Source organism: Melopsittacus undulatus, chromosome 5, assembly GCF_012275295.1.
Source record: "Melopsittacus undulatus isolate bMelUnd1 chromosome 5, bMelUnd1.mat.Z, whole genome shotgun sequence".
NCBI classification, from domain to species: domain Eukaryota; kingdom Metazoa; phylum Chordata; class Aves; order Psittaciformes; family Psittaculidae; genus Melopsittacus; species Melopsittacus undulatus.
Genome location: NC_047531.1, coordinates 67199074 through 67215280, shown reverse-complemented (window position 1 = coordinate 67215280; position 16207 = coordinate 67199074). Strand labels below are relative to the sequence as shown.

The 16207-nt window shown below is 40.9% G+C and overlaps 2 protein-coding genes across 5 annotated transcripts in view; both read left to right on the top strand.

The window, feature by feature from the left end:
- Nucleotides 1–11461, top strand: part of OSBPL8 (oxysterol binding protein like 8) — a 91971-nt gene extending 80510 nt beyond the window's left edge. For all 4 annotated transcript variants that reach the window (XM_031047944.2, XM_005147902.3, XM_031047942.2 and 1 more), the window contains 8 exons: nt 1297–1394; nt 2737–2826; nt 3353–3489; nt 3812–3997; nt 5990–6077; nt 6331–6433; nt 7014–7119; nt 7374–11461. In XM_031047944.2, the coding sequence (XP_030903804.1) occupies nt 1297–1394; nt 2737–2826; nt 3353–3489; nt 3812–3997; nt 5990–6077; nt 6331–6433; nt 7014–7119; nt 7374–7509 (944 nt within the window). In that variant the 3' untranslated portion in view covers nt 7510–11461. The remainder of the gene's footprint in view (nt 1–1296; nt 1395–2736; nt 2827–3352; nt 3490–3811; nt 3998–5989; nt 6078–6330; nt 6434–7013; nt 7120–7373) is intronic.
- A 174-nt stretch (nt 11462–11635) lies between these two features.
- On the top strand, nt 11636–13796 carry BBS10 (Bardet-Biedl syndrome 10). The gene is made up of 2 exons (XM_034063023.1): nt 11636–11753; nt 11826–13796. Exon 2 carries the CDS (start codon nt 11827–11829, stop codon nt 13765–13767), a length of 1941 nt encoding a protein of 646 aa, XP_033918914.1. The 5' UTR covers nt 11636–11753; nt 11826; the 3' UTR covers nt 13768–13796.
- The last annotated feature ends 2411 nt before the right edge of the window (nt 13797–16207 follow it).

Sequence of the window (16207 nt, the reverse complement as noted above, 5' to 3'; positions counted from 1 at the left end):
TATTTAAGCAGTGCTGTATTTTTTGGCACAGAAATTTTATTTATTTATTTGCCATAAGTAGTAAGAGGATATATGTATCTATCTATCATTACCTGGCAGTAAATTACTGTTCATAATTTAAACATACTTCAAATTTAAATATACATTAAATAAATGTACTGTTTAAAATAAACAGTTTTGATTTTTTCCAGTATTTTCCTCTTACAAAAGACAATGTAGTATCTATACCTCACTGTGTGATTTGGGTGTAAATCATGGCCATTTGTTTGTAGTTTCATGATGGGAAACCAGTCAGTAGTTCTTAAAGCTTTCTGGAAGGTCAGTGGTAGTACAATATACATTGCAGAGTTGCTGATTGTTAAACTGGTACTTACTCAGATTTAGCTATCTGTACATTCTCTGCCAGGATTCTCTTTCAGAAGCATTATAGTCAGCAACTATAGTAACTACTTCTTTTGAGATGTATGAAAATCATTTAGCAGAATTACATAATTTGACATTAATTTTGTAAGCTCTTCTCTTCCTACTGTTCATGGGATTTTTTATACTCTGGATTTTTTTTTATGGCTTTGGTGACAAAAATAATACTTAACAATTAAAAAGCATATAACATACATATCTTTAAGTTAAACAGGAAGGAGGGGAACTAGTGTGGCTAATAAAGCAAATAGAGAGGGAGAAAGAAGAATACAGAGGGAAGGAGGATTGCATGGTAAAAAAGAAAAATGTATTTGCATGTGCATTCACTGTATGTAAAATATATTCAGTGGTTTAAATGCTGGATGGCAGGGGAAAAGACAGCAATCATGGAAAAGAAATTGTCAACTTTGTACTTCCAAAAGTCTTTAGGGAGGTGATCCGTGTTGTCCTACATAGGCTGTCCATGATTCTCGTCACCTGTGGTCTGACTATACATACTGCCTCTGTTCAAGTGAAGTTTTTCTTTGCTCTCTTTGTCATGCAGTTATTTGCCAGCCTTAACCTCAAAGCTTCCATCCTCCAATCATCTCCAGTAAGACTAATACCCCCTTTGCTAGAGCCAGAAGCATACAAAGCCAAATATATGTCTCAAACCATTTTCCTGCTTATATGTAATTCACTTAACCCAAACAGAAACAAAAAGTATCTGTCTTATGTGGCAGAAATATCATGCTTATCATTAGGAAGGGTCATCTGAAAAGATGATTTTTTCCTCCAGCACAGACATGTCTCCTCTATGAATTGTGCCCAAAGAACTTAGGGATTTTATCTTGTTCAGTTATAAATATTAATTTTAGTTGGTTTTTTCTCTTGCAGGAATTCTTTATGGCACAATGACCTTAGAGCTTGGGGGAACAGTCAACATCACTTGTGAGAAAACTGGCTACAGTGCAACAATTGAATTCAAACTTAAGGTTAGTAAATGCTGTGAGTGGGCACAAGAAGGTGAATGAGTATAATGAGAATGGAAAAAATATATATATGGATATTAGGTCACTCCTTAGATACAGTCTGATTTAAAATGGAATTGTCTTTTTGGAAACTGAGGAATTTTCACTTTAACTGCTACATATCCAGCTATGCATATCTAGCAAATAGTTATTGATTTATTTATTTATTTATTTATTTAAGAGGAATTATATTGTCCTCTCTTTTCTTAGTGTATTCTTCTGAATCCAGAGGTTTTGTCTGAAATTTACAATGTTGTCTTCATCTCTGGTGACGAGATGCAAGTATATTGCTAGTGGTATGAATCTTAAGAGCACCGCTGCTGGGGAGAAAGCAAAGGTCTGTCTTATCTCCAGCAGTGGCAACAGTGTCTAGGAAAGCGTAGGAGCAGTGATCTGATCAGTGGTTCAGATATTTTATGTATTGTTGTTAATATACCTTGGTGACTTTTAATTCTTGAAACATGTTCAGGGTCTCTTTTAAACTCCTGGAGAGCTGTTGGAGGAGAACTCAGAGCCAGGTTCCCCTCTTCTGTCTGGGGTAAACTTCAGTTGCTTGTTTTACCTCAAATAAAGAGGATGCAAAGGCTTTGACTAACATTTATGTCAGCCTAATGCCCAGTGCTAAGCAACAGTTTGTATGGACTATTTTTGGCAGCTGTGTGTGCTGTAGGAACATCTCTCCACTCACAAAAGGTAAATGAAGGTTTCTAAACTACTTACAGATGGCTTTCATTTCTCATAAATACATTTGCCATATTTGAGGCAGACACTGATTTAAAGCTGAAGGAATAGTTGTTAAGAAGTGTGCATACGGAGGGGGAAGCTGTATTCAGCTGAAATAATACAGGAAACATAAAAGGAGGCTGTGCTGATACTTTGCCTAATCAGCCCACAGAATACATGTGCAGGTGATCAAAAAGGCCAAAGAAAATCCAAGGCAATCAATTCTGTTGTTACTTAATCTCTAAGAAATGGCCCTTCCCAAAGTGGTGAGATTAGCATAGCAAATGACTATGCCCTCCAAGATATCATTGTGTCATTGTTTTCTGCATTATTTTCTGTTCTCTTTCCACATTTCTTAGGCAATGTTTTTGCTCAGTAAATCCTTTAAGAACAGAGCATGAGAGAACAACTTACTGTGGTTTTAGACTTGTTTTGGGGATTAAATAGGCAGAAGTTATAATACTAAAAGTCACCAGGGCTGTTTGCATTACATTTCTTCATCTTTTTTCCTTAATACTAAACATAAATGCAAAAATAAATCTGTATTAAAATAAACAGGAAAGCATTTCTTTTTGTTTTGCAGCCTTTTTTGGGTAACAATGACAGTGTTAACCAAATATCAGGGAAAATTAAGCTTGGCAAAGAAGTTCTGGCTATTTTGGAGGGTCACTGGGTAAGTAGTGATTGATGAGACTATATTCTGGCTGATAGTTGGGATGGGTGAAATAGTATTTAGTTACAAAAGAAGACTTAAATCTTTAAAAAGGAGTTGATTAAGTACCACTTTTATAGAAAGTATATAGTTAGTTCTCAAGAAAGTATAGAATCAACATAGTATTATTTGCAGCTGTTAAAAGGTGGAAAAGTTGTGCAAGTTTGAGTAGTTAAGAAAGTACATTTCAGATTGTGAAATGTTTGAAGTATATGTGTTGTATATACTAAGAAGAATGGTTATGGCACCAGCACGAAGTGTTTATACTTGTTTCAGTTCTGGTGAGGCAACACAGGCAGCTGATTCATTGCAACTCTGCTCCAAGTCGGAACTGAATTTTAAAGTTACCCCATATCTAATTGTTCTTAACTACATTCATTCAAATGAAAGAAAATTCTCATTTAAAAAAAAATAGGCCTTTTTCTCCCTTTTGTGTTATTTTGGCACTCTGAGATTATTACAATTAAGTTAACTACATATTTTACAGGACAGTGAAGTTACTATTAGTGAGAAGAAGACAGATGTTTCAGAGACATTCTGGAACCCAACGTCTGATATCAAGCAGCGTAGATTACCTAGGTACACAGTGAAGTTTGAAGAGCAAGATGACTTTGAGTCAGAGAAGTAAGTTCAATTTAGGACCATGTATAGTTATTTTGACAAAATAAAATACATCATCTTCTCCAAATTATGAACAGATTATTGTTTCTTTCTTTCCTGTGTTTGCTGTTTTTGGCCTGTAAAACAAGAAAGCAACACTCTTAAATACAAGATCATCATTTACAAACCTTGCAATCATGAGAAGTCTTGATGGAAATGTAGATAAAACATATATTACAACATGGTAATATTATTTTTAGAGGTTGTTCCATTTATTTAACCTATAACTAAGGAAATGTTCACAATTATTTACCAAGCATATTGTAATTCTCTGCTTGTTTGTCAGGCTTTGGCAACAAGTGACAAGAGCAATAAATAATAAAGACCAAACAGAAGCTACTCAAGAGAAATATGTTCTGGAAGAAGCTCAGAGAAAGAGTGCCAAAGAGAGGAAACTTAAGGGTGAAGAGTGGACATGCAAACTGTTTGATCAGGATTCAGTCACAGGCGAATGGCACTACAAATATGCGGAGTGAGTCCTGATGTGCTTGTTACAAAAACTGCTTGTTAGTTCCTTGTTAGTGTTGCTGAGCCTTTTCCTGTGGTTTCAGGAGCGAAAGAACGTGGATATTCAGCCCAGCTCAAACTTGTAAAATATGCATTGCTACCTGATATTTATGTGCTTTAATTCCAATACATAATTTTTTAGCTGAACTTGACTGGCCCTTTTAGTGTTAAAAACACAGGGATTGCTAATGCAGCAAACCATGCTTCATGTAACCATGAAACTTTTTTTATCTTTATGTGCCTCTACAAATTCATGGTATGTTCTAGAGTTTCTTGGCCATGGCACTTTGGGATGATGTATTGTGCTCGTTTCTTCCCCTCTCCCAGACTGACCAGAACAGCTACACAGATTTTCCCAGACTCGAAAATATGGTACATACGGGCGTACCAACTGGAAGTCAGAAAAATCTAGTGTCTGGAAGTCAGAAAAGCCTGTGCTTAATTGAGCTGAACTCTGAGAATAACATGTGTACAGCAATGTTAATGCTGGGACCAGGTGGTTCAGATCAGCTGTCAGATGTGGACTGCACATATGAGTGTCTGTGGATCTCTTTGCATGATGATCTGGATGAGAAAATTAAGACATAGCTGTCTCCCTGACTGCTGGTGTGCATTCTCTGTTCTTGCCAGTGTTTGCAAAAGTCAGCTTGGAGCCTAGCCCTTTACTACCCAAAACATTCTGCCTCAGAGAATTCCCCAGGTAGACCAAATGCTCTGTGAAACACCCTCTCTTGGTTTGAACCTTCTAGTGCTCTTGATGCCTATTCTTGTTGGAAGAGTTGTGAACAATGCAGCTGAACTGACTGCCTGTACTGTTGAACCCTGTGTCTAACCATCAGGAAAAGTACTGCACTTTAGACCTGTTAGGTCTTAAAGCTTCAGGGGGTAGTCTGTTTTGTTACTCTGCATTATTCCATGTCTCCTTGAGGCCTCGTGGTTGAAGGATGCACCATGGAAATTTTGCTGTGTGACAGAAAGCAGTCTATACTGTCAGCAGTCTCCACACAAAACTGCTGTCTCCTTTTACACATATAGTGCTTGCTCACTGCTTCATCCATGTAGAGAGCTGTCTTTCACACTTACTGTGAAAGATGCATTCAGTGAGCTGTGGCATTTGTTAAGGTATCTGGGTTACAGATACAAAAGACCTTTGGGAGAGCATTGCCTAGTTTTGAACCCAGTAACCTATGATGATATTGAAAGATGTAAATGCAGGTTTGTGGTCACAACATCGGAAACAGCTACAAACTTTTTAAAAGGCATACGGGAGGAGATAAAAGGAAATCCATGCTTAATCTACTCCCACTAAAGCTATGCATCAGAACAATCTTCCTGCAGCTGGCTTGCAGTTTGTATCCTGAAAAGGCTGTAATTAGTGAGAATGTCAGTCTGCCTTTGGCAGCTGCTTGTTCTCCAGTGAGCTGTGTGTGTTCACATAATTGTATTTGTTATTTTTAATTCTCTGTCAACCTGTACTTGGAAAAGCACCCTTGGAAAATAAGAACAAGAAAATCGTGTGTAGCTCATAGTACCTCTTGAAACCAGTCTTGATTAACATTAGCTACTTTGGGATGAAAACAGGTTTGAGGTGACTGATCCTTAATCTCTCCTTCCCAGGTATCTTCCAAAGAACAAAAAAGAAAAGCAAGCCAAAATAACAATAAGTTTTTAAATCCCCCAATTTCCCTCTAATTCTAAAATAATAACTACACATTAATCAGAGGATTTTGTCAGTTTTTTTCTTCTTTTTGAAGCAGAAAACCTCTCCACATTTGACAAATACATATCACTAGCCAGATAAATTCAGACTGATATTGTTGGTTAATTCAGTAGTTTATAATCTTACCAGCTGGCTGAGAGTTGTTGGATATAAAGCTTATTTTTTTTTACTTTCTTGGCTCTTTAGGTTAGGATTGGGCTGTAGGTGGTATTAATCAATTATATTTGCTTTGTCTAGTACCAGACCCTGGGACCCTTTGAATGACATGATCCAATTCGAAAAAGATGGCACCATCCAAACAAAAGTTCGACATCGGACACCAATGGTATGTTCCAGGTCTATTAGCATGTGCAGCAAGATCCAGGGACTTGTATATATCGCATTATGTGTGCAAAGGTCATCAAAGCGTTGGGAGCAATGGGAAATGCTGTTGTGATCCTACAAAAATGTAGTTTACCCGGTCTGTAATAACTTGGGCTTTTATTGGGTATTAGTTGCTTTTAACTATTACTATTAGAATGTGCTGCTTTGCTGCAGTGCTGGTTCTCCGAAATAATTCGTAAGTTTATCAATTGTAGGTTAGTGTTCCAAAAATCAAACGAAAGCCAGCTGGCCAGAAGAAAGGAGAGTGTGGTTTCTCATCTCCAGAGCCTGATAACCAGGATTCCTCTGGGAGTGAAGGTAGGACAAAAGATGTATTTGCATACAAAAGTAATTAATGTATTTGACAGAATTCTGTAGTCACACATACACTTCTTATCTTGATGTTTGTGTTATGAAATAATGTACACTTTGGATCATAGTTATATCCAAGCACATTCTGGAAAAACAGAAGGAGCAGAAGGGCTCAGCTCATGGTGTTAACTGCAAGCTTTCCTGTCCTTTTCAACATCAGTATGTAGCATAGGTGGGCTTAAGTGCTGCACGTAAGTGTGCTGGAGTGGGCAAATGTGTCTGTAAACTTGTGTCTTTCTCGAAACAAGATGAATCGTTTTAATTTGTAGATCATTGTGTTGCTAGAAGGTAGATTTTTATGAGAGTTGGAATGCACTGTGCTCAAAACAGTGGTTTAAGATACTTCAAGTGCTTAACTTGCTGTCCTTCTGTGCTATAGGTGACTGAAATAAAGCTTTAGTTTTCAGTAGAAGCTTAGTTGGAAAAGTTTATTCTCATTTTTGCAACTGGTTTAGTTTGTCATTGATACTTTGTTCCTTTTTTGACTTACACCTCTGAATTACATCTGGCTTTTGTATCTTTCTAGCACAACTTCTGAAGCATAACACAAGAGTAAGGAAAAAAGGGGCAGACCTTGGTGAACTGCAGAGTGCCATTGAATCTATAAAGGAAACACAAGAAGAAATTAAAAGGTAGTACTAAATTAAACACTTTAAAATGGCTTAGAATATACTATTTTTCTAGCTTTTTTTCCTTGGAGGCTGGGATGCATCTTTCTTCTTTAGAACCTTGATGTCTTTAAACTATCCTCCTTCCCAAATTTTGATTGCTCATTGATGTTTCAGAGTTTTCCTCAAAAACCATCTTCTGTATGGAGCCCTAACACACTAGAAAATGCCAAATTGTCTAGAATGACATTTACAGGATATTATTTTCTATTTTACAGGGACATTATGGCTCTGCGAAACAGAGTCACTTCTAATGCACCACCTGTGGACTACCATTTCTTGCAGTTTAAGCACTACGTCTTCATTTCAGTCGTGGTTCTGCTACAGCTTGCCATTAACTTCTTGTTCAAATAGGAAGTGTGAACAAGGGCCTTTCTGAACTGGAATTACCAAACTGTTACTGGGGACCATATTTTAAGTCAGACTTTAAATGATGCAATATTATCTAAAAGAGCCCTGTAGCAACAGCTTACAGAACTTTGCCTCAGCATCCATGGTTCAGAATCATACTCCCATCTACCCAGCTGAAGTAAGAATTGTGTGCCAGTACACTCTTGCTCCTGGTGTGTGCCTCTGTCTAACAGACATACGACATCAGCCTTGTGTTTTCTATTACGTCATATGCTGTACTGATGAATCTTCACCACAGACTAGATGAAGTTGAGAATTCAGAGGTCAGACCCTGTAGGTAGGATGCAATTCTTGTTATGGCAGAATGATAAACAATTTGTTACATTTAAACTTCCCATTTTTGTAAAGAAGGAACTTTTGAAGTAGCCAACAGTTTTTGTAAATGGCATTGAGTGTTTGGAAGTAAACTTTTGTGTAAGGTCAAACAAATACATTCTTATACAAAGATAACAAATGTTAGGAACTAGCAAAAAGCTGAAGTCTTTGGAAATTCTGCGGTGTAATGTCCTTGATTTGTTTTGGAAGTATGAGTTTTTATCCCGAATTATTACTACAGTGGCTGGTAAGCCAGCTGTTTTATTTTTATAGTTTTAAAATTTCAGATTCTTCATAAAGACATTCCTGCATTTACTGTACAGAGCACCTTTTTAACAGTGCAGCACCTGGGAAGGTACTGTCTTAGTCCACTCTCTCACGTTGTAAATGTCAAGGATTTATGGTATGTTTGGAAGTCTTGATAGATCTACAGCTTTGAATTTACATTTGTGTATGGCCTTGTCACAATAAGCAGACAGACTGCTGATTGCAGGACTTCTTCTATTTGAAACAAAATGTGAAGGTGAAGAGGTGTGCTTGGTGTGTCGCTTGACTTGAACCTTCCAAAAGGCAGATGACGTAGAACAGAATTCAGGCACCATCATGAGTTCACTTGCAAATGAAAATGTGCATGTTTATGAGGGGAAAGTCTTCAGAAGATGTAGGATGGCTGACAACACACATATCAAAGCAAATGAGAGTGAAACCCTAAGTCTTTGTTAAATGCCTTCTTACTGCAGTATATACTACCTAGCAGAACACACAGATGCACCTATTCATTATGCTGTAGCTATACTTATTAATGTGAAGCTCAAGTTTCAATTTAAAACCAAGGTTTCTAACATTTTTGTTTGAAGAAATATATGCATGTATAGAACTTGTACAATTCAAGCAAAAAAGTTTAGTGCCAGTGTTTATCTGGTGAATTCCTTAGGCCAGTCAAGCATACCAAGTCAAAAAGGGGCTGTAATAATTGTAGAGGTACTCTCAGTAACCCAGATGAGGCAACAGGAAGACAGGTGGCACAATGCAAAGGGCAGCCAAGTTTGTTTTTAGAGGATCTGCTCAGGAATCAAATCCATCCCAGGCAGTGGAACAGTTCAGGGGCCACATTTGGCTTTTTGCTATGGCCTGGTTACCCCTCTTCTCTTGGGTAGCCTCCCTAACTCTGTCCTGCATCAGTCTCACTAGTATTTAGTAAAAATTGTTGTTTATTTGTCTAGCTCATACATCGCTGTGGCTGATACCTTCACACACCTTCCCTCTCTTTTACCTTTCCTTTTGTTTTAAGCAAGAAACCTAAGTTTCCTGCTTAAGCAGTCACCTTCACCTATTTCTAACAGCTGCATATTAGCATAATTTGGTCTTGAGTAATTTTCTGGCATGTGGTACCTTAATGAGAGTGATTTTGTATAGGTGGGTAAGACCAGACTTGATTGGACTTCTATCTCCATTGTATCTACAGCTGATGAGGTAAAATTTGTGAATGTACAAAGTCCCCAAGTCTCTAAAGAGAAACTGAAGTCATTAGCCATGTATAAAATGGCATAAAGAAAGCAGAATATTACAGAATTAATGTTCTCAGCCTAGAATTTGGCCATTCATTATCATATTCAGATGTCAAAGCTTTACCTGTCTTAAGATTCATTACAACAAGCCTTTAATCATACTCTGTATGAGAGTAATAAAAGAAGAAACAAGTGAGAATTTGGGCAGTAACTTCAGTCCCCTAAAATAACACTGCTAAATTTGTGGTGCTGAAACTCTTGACTAATAGTTACAAGCTTTTATCTCCCTTGTAAATAGAAATATCCTTCTGCCCTTTCATGACGATTTTTTAATCACTTCTGTTCAAGGCCAGTTAATAAGACAGTCTGCATGTATTTTTACACAGACTGCATGGTAGTAACTCTGGATTTGATTCAGCCAGCTGGCTGGCAGCATGGTGCTGGACAACGCCAGACTAAATTAGATACTCTATATCTGAAGTTCATATTCAGTTCAAGATAAGGGATTTGAACAGTCAGAGAAAACACCTGTACTTATTTTTTTATTCTGTTGTAAAAGCTGTTTTAGTGATGATCCACAAAGGCAAAGGATGTACGATGAAACTTCTGGAAAAGTGATATTGCAGATCTCTGCTCAGCTATATTAGATAACTAATATTCTGGAAAGTGCATAAAAATGGTAGGAATTCCTGTTTTGCTGGGTTTTGTATGATGTTCCCCCCTGTGAATAGAACAAAGAAATCTCTTGCCTGATTTTTACTGTACAGCTTTGTCACAGGCATGTATGAAGCCTTTTCCTCAGCACATCACCATTCTCCTGGTTAACCACGATGTGTGGCCAATCTTTACTATTATGTACTTGAGACTGAGCTCTGCACACAGTTATAAAAATGGATTGTACAGTTTGCAGATGTGTGAGGGCTGTGACCTCCTCCTAGTTTTTAAAGTCTAAACCAGCCCTTGTTTCCACACTTGTTTGGGGTTTTTCTTGTACAGGAAATACTTTCAGAACTTGTTGCCATGTGCTTTTGTTCAGTTTGGTTTGTTTGTTGGGTTTTTTTCAAATGCACTCTAAGCCTTTAATTTGCCATTTAGGTACAGGTTCTGTAGTTTGGTAGAGATTACCTAAGGTAAGAAAAAGCAAATATGCCATGTGAAATGCAGCAAGGATCAGTTTCAGCAGCAGATGATGTTCTGCACTTCACATGTGGGTTCCTTTTAAATTGACAATACATAAATGAAGGTATAGCCTGGAAGTGTACCCCCGTGGCACACCCCCAGCTAAATCATTTGAAAGGTTGTCCCATAAACTGTAACGATGGTGATTTCTTCTTCCTTTTTTTCTTTGTTATTTACTGCCCTCCTGTGCCTTTGGCAAATTATGTTTTATTTTACCAGACTGGTGTGTATGAAACAGTTTGCATCCTATGTTTTGTATTGTTTCTTAAAGGCTATCACTTTACCACTTTGTGTAAATAACATAACGAGGATTCTATTTATCTGGAAGTTTTAAATGCTGTTATTTCAAGGGAATCCTCAAATCACAGACAACTTAGCAGGTATTCCAGTATTGTAAACAGTGCCTTCTGGATGGGTTTCTTGCTGTTCTGAGACATGTAAAGAAGGTATGTCAAGTTTGTGCCATATGTAGTATCCGACGTTCTGTGAGGGCTTTTGTGTCGGAAAACTGACTTTCCTGTTTAGTCGGAGTCGGGGGGAGAACGGAACTATTAAAACACATTAAATTATTCTTCGGTGAGCAGGTGTACAGGATGAGGGGCGTTTGATACAGTGAAGTCGCTGGAATTACAGAAACAGCCAGAACAAACCACACCCCCCGAGGACAATTTCGGCTTGTTTACTGTTAACGTGCCCGCTGCGGTTGCACTGCCCCCCGGCCTTTCCCTCCGCCAAGCGGGAACGTCAGTCTCCGCCACACGGAGCCCACCCTCTCCATGTGTTTCCTGCCGCCGTTACCGCGCTGTACGGGGCCGGGGCTCGCGGTTTGTCGAAGGCGTTTGCACTGTTAAGGCAGGTCTCCGCCGCACTCAATAAAGTCTTGTGGCACCTCCGCTCCGCCCGGCTCCATGCACGGCTCTGCCGCCGAGGCCCACAGCCCCAGGCCGAGGCCCCGCCCCCCGGTGTGCGTGACGCGGCGGAAGGGGCGGGGCGGCGCTGCGCGGCGGTTGCCATGGAGCGGCGGCGCCTGGCGCAGGAGGCGGCGGCGCTGGCGGGCGCGGTGCGCGGTGCGCTGGGGCCGCGGGGCGGGCGGGCGCTGCTGGTGCGGGGCACCGGGGAGGCGGTGCTCACCCGGGACGGGCTGCGCCTGCTGCAGGCGCTCAGCCTGGAGCCGCCGACGGCCAGGTATGGGGCGGGCCTGGGCTGGCTGGGGCGGCCCGGGTGGGGCGGTCCCGTTAACAGCCGCTGTACCCGCAGGATGATGGTGGCGTGTGCGTGCAGCTACCGCGCCGCGACGGGGGACGGCGCTAAGACGTTCGTTATATTGCTGGCCGGCGTGCTGCGAGGCCTGTGTGCGGCGGGCGGCGGCCTGCGGCGGGCGCTGCAGGCTTTCGAGGCGCAGGTGCTGGAGCGGGCCGTGGCGCTGGGCCTGCGGCGGCACCTCCTGTCGGCGCTGTCCGGGCCGGAGGACGAGGCCGACCTGGAGGCGCTGCTGGAGGCCTACTTGGCCGGGCGGCTGGGGCCGGGCGAGCGGCGGCTCCTGGCGCGGCTCTGCTCAGAGTACTGCTGCCGCTGCGCGCCGGCCGCCGCCGCCCGACCGCAGGCCCTGCGCCTCCTCGGCCGCCGGTTCGCGGAGCTGCACGCCGCCGTGGCCGGCCTGCCCGTGGCGAGCTCCAGGGTCCTGCCCGGGCTCGTCCTCCGCAGGGATTTCGCGACCTACTGCCCGGCAGGAGAGGAGCTGCGGGCCGTGCTCGTCACCGAGCCCCTCCGACCCGCCCTCTCGGCCCCCAGCGTTGAGTTTGTTGTCGACTCCGAGGGTCAGTATCGGGCTTCCCTGCAGTGGATCGCAAGGAGGACAGAAGCCTTAATGAAACACCTGCAGAACAACAACATTAAGCTGTTACTGTCGAGCGTGAAGCAGGAGGAAGTAGTTATTTACTATGCGAAAATATACGGTATATCTGTGGTAGAGTGCTTATCGTCGGAAGAAATGGCCCTTATTTGTGAAATTACAGGAGTATCGCCTTGTGCACCTTTTGGTGATAACAGGTACGGAGAAATCATGGAAACCGCAGTGGCAGCATTTTGCCAGCCCTTGCTGCTCGGCTCAAAGAGATGCGCGCACATTGGCTTTACCAGTGTGTGCACCTTTCAGCCCCATTGCCTCATTCTTTGTGGGCCAGTCGATAGTGTTAATGAGCAACACGCTGCAGCTTTGCAAGAGGCATTTATAATGCTGCAGCAGCTATTTAAAACAGTTGAACAGAGGGAGGAATACAAAGCAGGAGATGAAAGCCAGAGTGAAGCCTCAGGTGTTTGTAGTTGGCATTTTTCAGCTACTCAGATGCAACTTGCAATAGAAAATAATTCTTGTAACAGTACTCAGGTTTCTGAAGGTCAGTCAAAAGCACATAAGGATGAAGTAGAAACACATATTGTAGATCCAGATTCACAGGTATGTGATAATCCAGTATGTGTGCAAACAGATTTGCGAATACCCTCAAGTCCCATCTTGCACATCAAGGAATTCAGTGGTGCCACTGAAGGAGATGGCTCGTCACAAAGTGTACAGAAACCGCATGCAGAATGTGAGCATTTGCTTGCCATACACAAGAACTATGAAAGTGATTCACTTGTGGATAGTCAAAAGCACCAGAACACTGCTGTATTGGCATGTAATGCTAATGCAGGCACTGCATGTGAAAGCCTAGATGTTGGTGAAGACCTAGAGGAAACCAGTTGCAATATAGTCCCATTAAAACATGAAGAGAGTAGTGTAAGTACTGCACAGAATTATTCTGGCTCCCTCATAAAAGCAGGATCAGTTTTGCCAGTAGGAGGTTACTTTGAAGTCCTGTTACATTATTATATTCAGCACTATGCAAAACAGTTTCAGCAGTTAGAGCTAGCTGTTGTGTCTAATATAGTTGCTGATGCTCTGTTAAGTATTCCCAAGTCCTTGTACGGGACAACAGAACGAAACAGCTTTAACAAATTCTATCTTGGAGCCATAAATGCACTTAGAAAAAATGAGCCACTGCCTATGAATGGGAAAGGCTTAGAATCAGTGTATTGCAAATACCACTTAGTCATCTCAGTTCTTCATTGTGTTACAGAGCTGCTCTCCATAGATTTAATAATTGGTGTTAAGCGGCCACTGCAAAAAGCTGAGGATTATGACTCAGAAAATGACTTATGAAATCTCTTAATAAAAAATGTTTTTCATGATGTGTTTTTCCTGTGCCATCTTGTCAAAAGGTTGCACCTCAAAGCAGTGCTAGAGAATGAAAGATACCTTTTTAGACCCAGAGACCTAACATGCTTCTTTCTTCTAAGAAGAAAAGGAAGAGAAAGGCTCACCAGCTGAGATCTGTGGAAAACTGGGTTGTGCATTTGCAAGTTATAAGCGAGGGGGGATTTTTTAGCCTTCGTAATAGGCTGGATTGAATGTTACTTTTAATAAAACTATTTTTTGTATATATAGTGGTTTCAAATGTAATGGGGATAATAGAGCTGTTGTTGGTCTGTTCAGTGTAGGACGGGCAGAGGTAGGCCACTGCAGCATATCCCAGTAAAGAATTTTCTCATCTGACAGAAGATGCAGCATTTGTATCCATTGAGCTTCCTTCAGTCGGACCACTAGAGATAATAATTTCATATCATGACTGGCTGGCATTTGCTCTGGCAAATTAGTTTGTGTGACATTACTTAGTACAACTATTAATTTCAACTGTGCTGAGATGAGTTGTGGTGTTACTATTAAAGGCTGTGTGAAAGTTTGCATAATGCAGTTTTGTGTGAAAAACCTGAGGTGATTTTTCAGTTCAGACTTGGACCATTCAGGATTTTATTGTGGCTTTTTTGGTTTGTTTTCCTCCTTCTTTTTTCCCCCCAAGATTTCCACCCTGATAAGAGTTTCTTTCAGTTCTGTATCATCTGGATGTCAACACACCTCTCTTTCTGCTGTGTCTTAACAACTGCAAGTTTGATGGGGGAGGCTTTTGAGGTACTGAACAGCTGCAGCTGGTAATGGTATTGCCTTGCTTCTCTGTGCCATTGCCAATACTGAGTAATGCTTAGAATAACTGTGTTTTTTAGTCTGCTATTAAATACAATGTAGTGATAATATTTAAAATCATAGACATGAATCATATTTATGATATCCCTGAGATGATTACAGCGATCAGATAGTTTTTTAATCCCTATTTATGCTGTTGCTTTCCCTTTTTCGGTTTCTTCAGAAGAGCCTATCTGCTATCTGCCAATTTTTTTTCAGTCATTCTGGCAGAAATGCTTTGAGTACAATTTTCTGTTCTATTCTTAGTAATATAAAATACTGTCTGTTTTTCCTGACCAATACACTCCTACAGACACCTGCATAATGAAACAGTGAATATCACTAGAGTAATGTTTTTAGTGAAGGACTAGGGACAGAAATTCCTAGTTTTTAGAATTATTTTTGGTGGATACAGAGATAGAGAAGAATTAAACACAGAGTATAAGAAAATCACATTCTTGCTGTTACCCCATGGTTTTGGTAGCTGCTTAATGTGACAGTTCCAGTATAACTGAAGAGGAATCTCTGTTGTGGAAGAACTGGAGTTTTAAGGGCTGGTGTCTGGTGAGTTTCCACCAGCCCTGGCACTTAGCAGGCACTTGGGTTCTGTATTTTGATGTTCTAATGAGCTGCCGAGACAGTTCTGCCCTTGCACAAGTTTCTGCATACTCTACAAACTGCTGGCCAAAGATTAATGATTTGCTCTGGTAGGCTAATGGCTGCGGCACACATAAAACCTGGCAGCAGTGGGGGTTGTCTGCAGAAGATGCTTTTGTGTGCTGAAGCAAGGTGCTGTCTAAATACAGGTGCAATAAAAAGAGCAATGTATCACTGCACATTATTCTATACCATTTGCACGTTACACGCTTTCATATTTACTGCAGCTTCTTGAAAAAGGCTAACCCAAAAATACTTCCTGTGAATGGCCTATTTGTTTGATTTAAATTGTGACATTGAGAAAAGAGTCCAAAAATTTTGTTACACCCAAATCTCTTTGGTTTTGTATACCAGAGATACAAGAGAGAATTTTAAAATGACAGTTCTGTAAAACTTTCCTGACCTGTTTCTTGTGAAACCTCTCAGGTCTGAAGGTTCATTGAGTCAGGGATTATACACCTTTGACTTCTCTGTCCTTTTATATTGTGTGAATGATCAGGTTTCCCTTCTGAAGTACTGGTTCCCTGTTTTTTGTAAACTGAGAATGTGGCACACCTTTCCCTTGCAGAGGAATGTCCCTTCTTTGTGCTGAACTGCTGGGGTAGATGCTTGTTCATGGCTCTTTGGTTTCCAGTCCTGGAGTCTAAGCACATTACAAAAGTGTGCACAAACTAAGGGGAGAAAACAGTCATTAAGAGTCTGTGGGGAAAAGAGCAGATTTATTTCTGGATTCAGCTTTTTCTTATCTTTGGGAATCTTCTCCAGTAATTAGCCTGGAAGTGTAAACATTACCTAATCTTAGAAAATATTTTGGGTTCACTGCTGTCCCATCTACTCCTTAAGAGAAAGGCTGTTTATAGCCCTGAGAAGCGGCACAGTCTGCATTCTGGGCTGCTGTCCCTGCTGTTTCTCCTTTGCTGGTGAT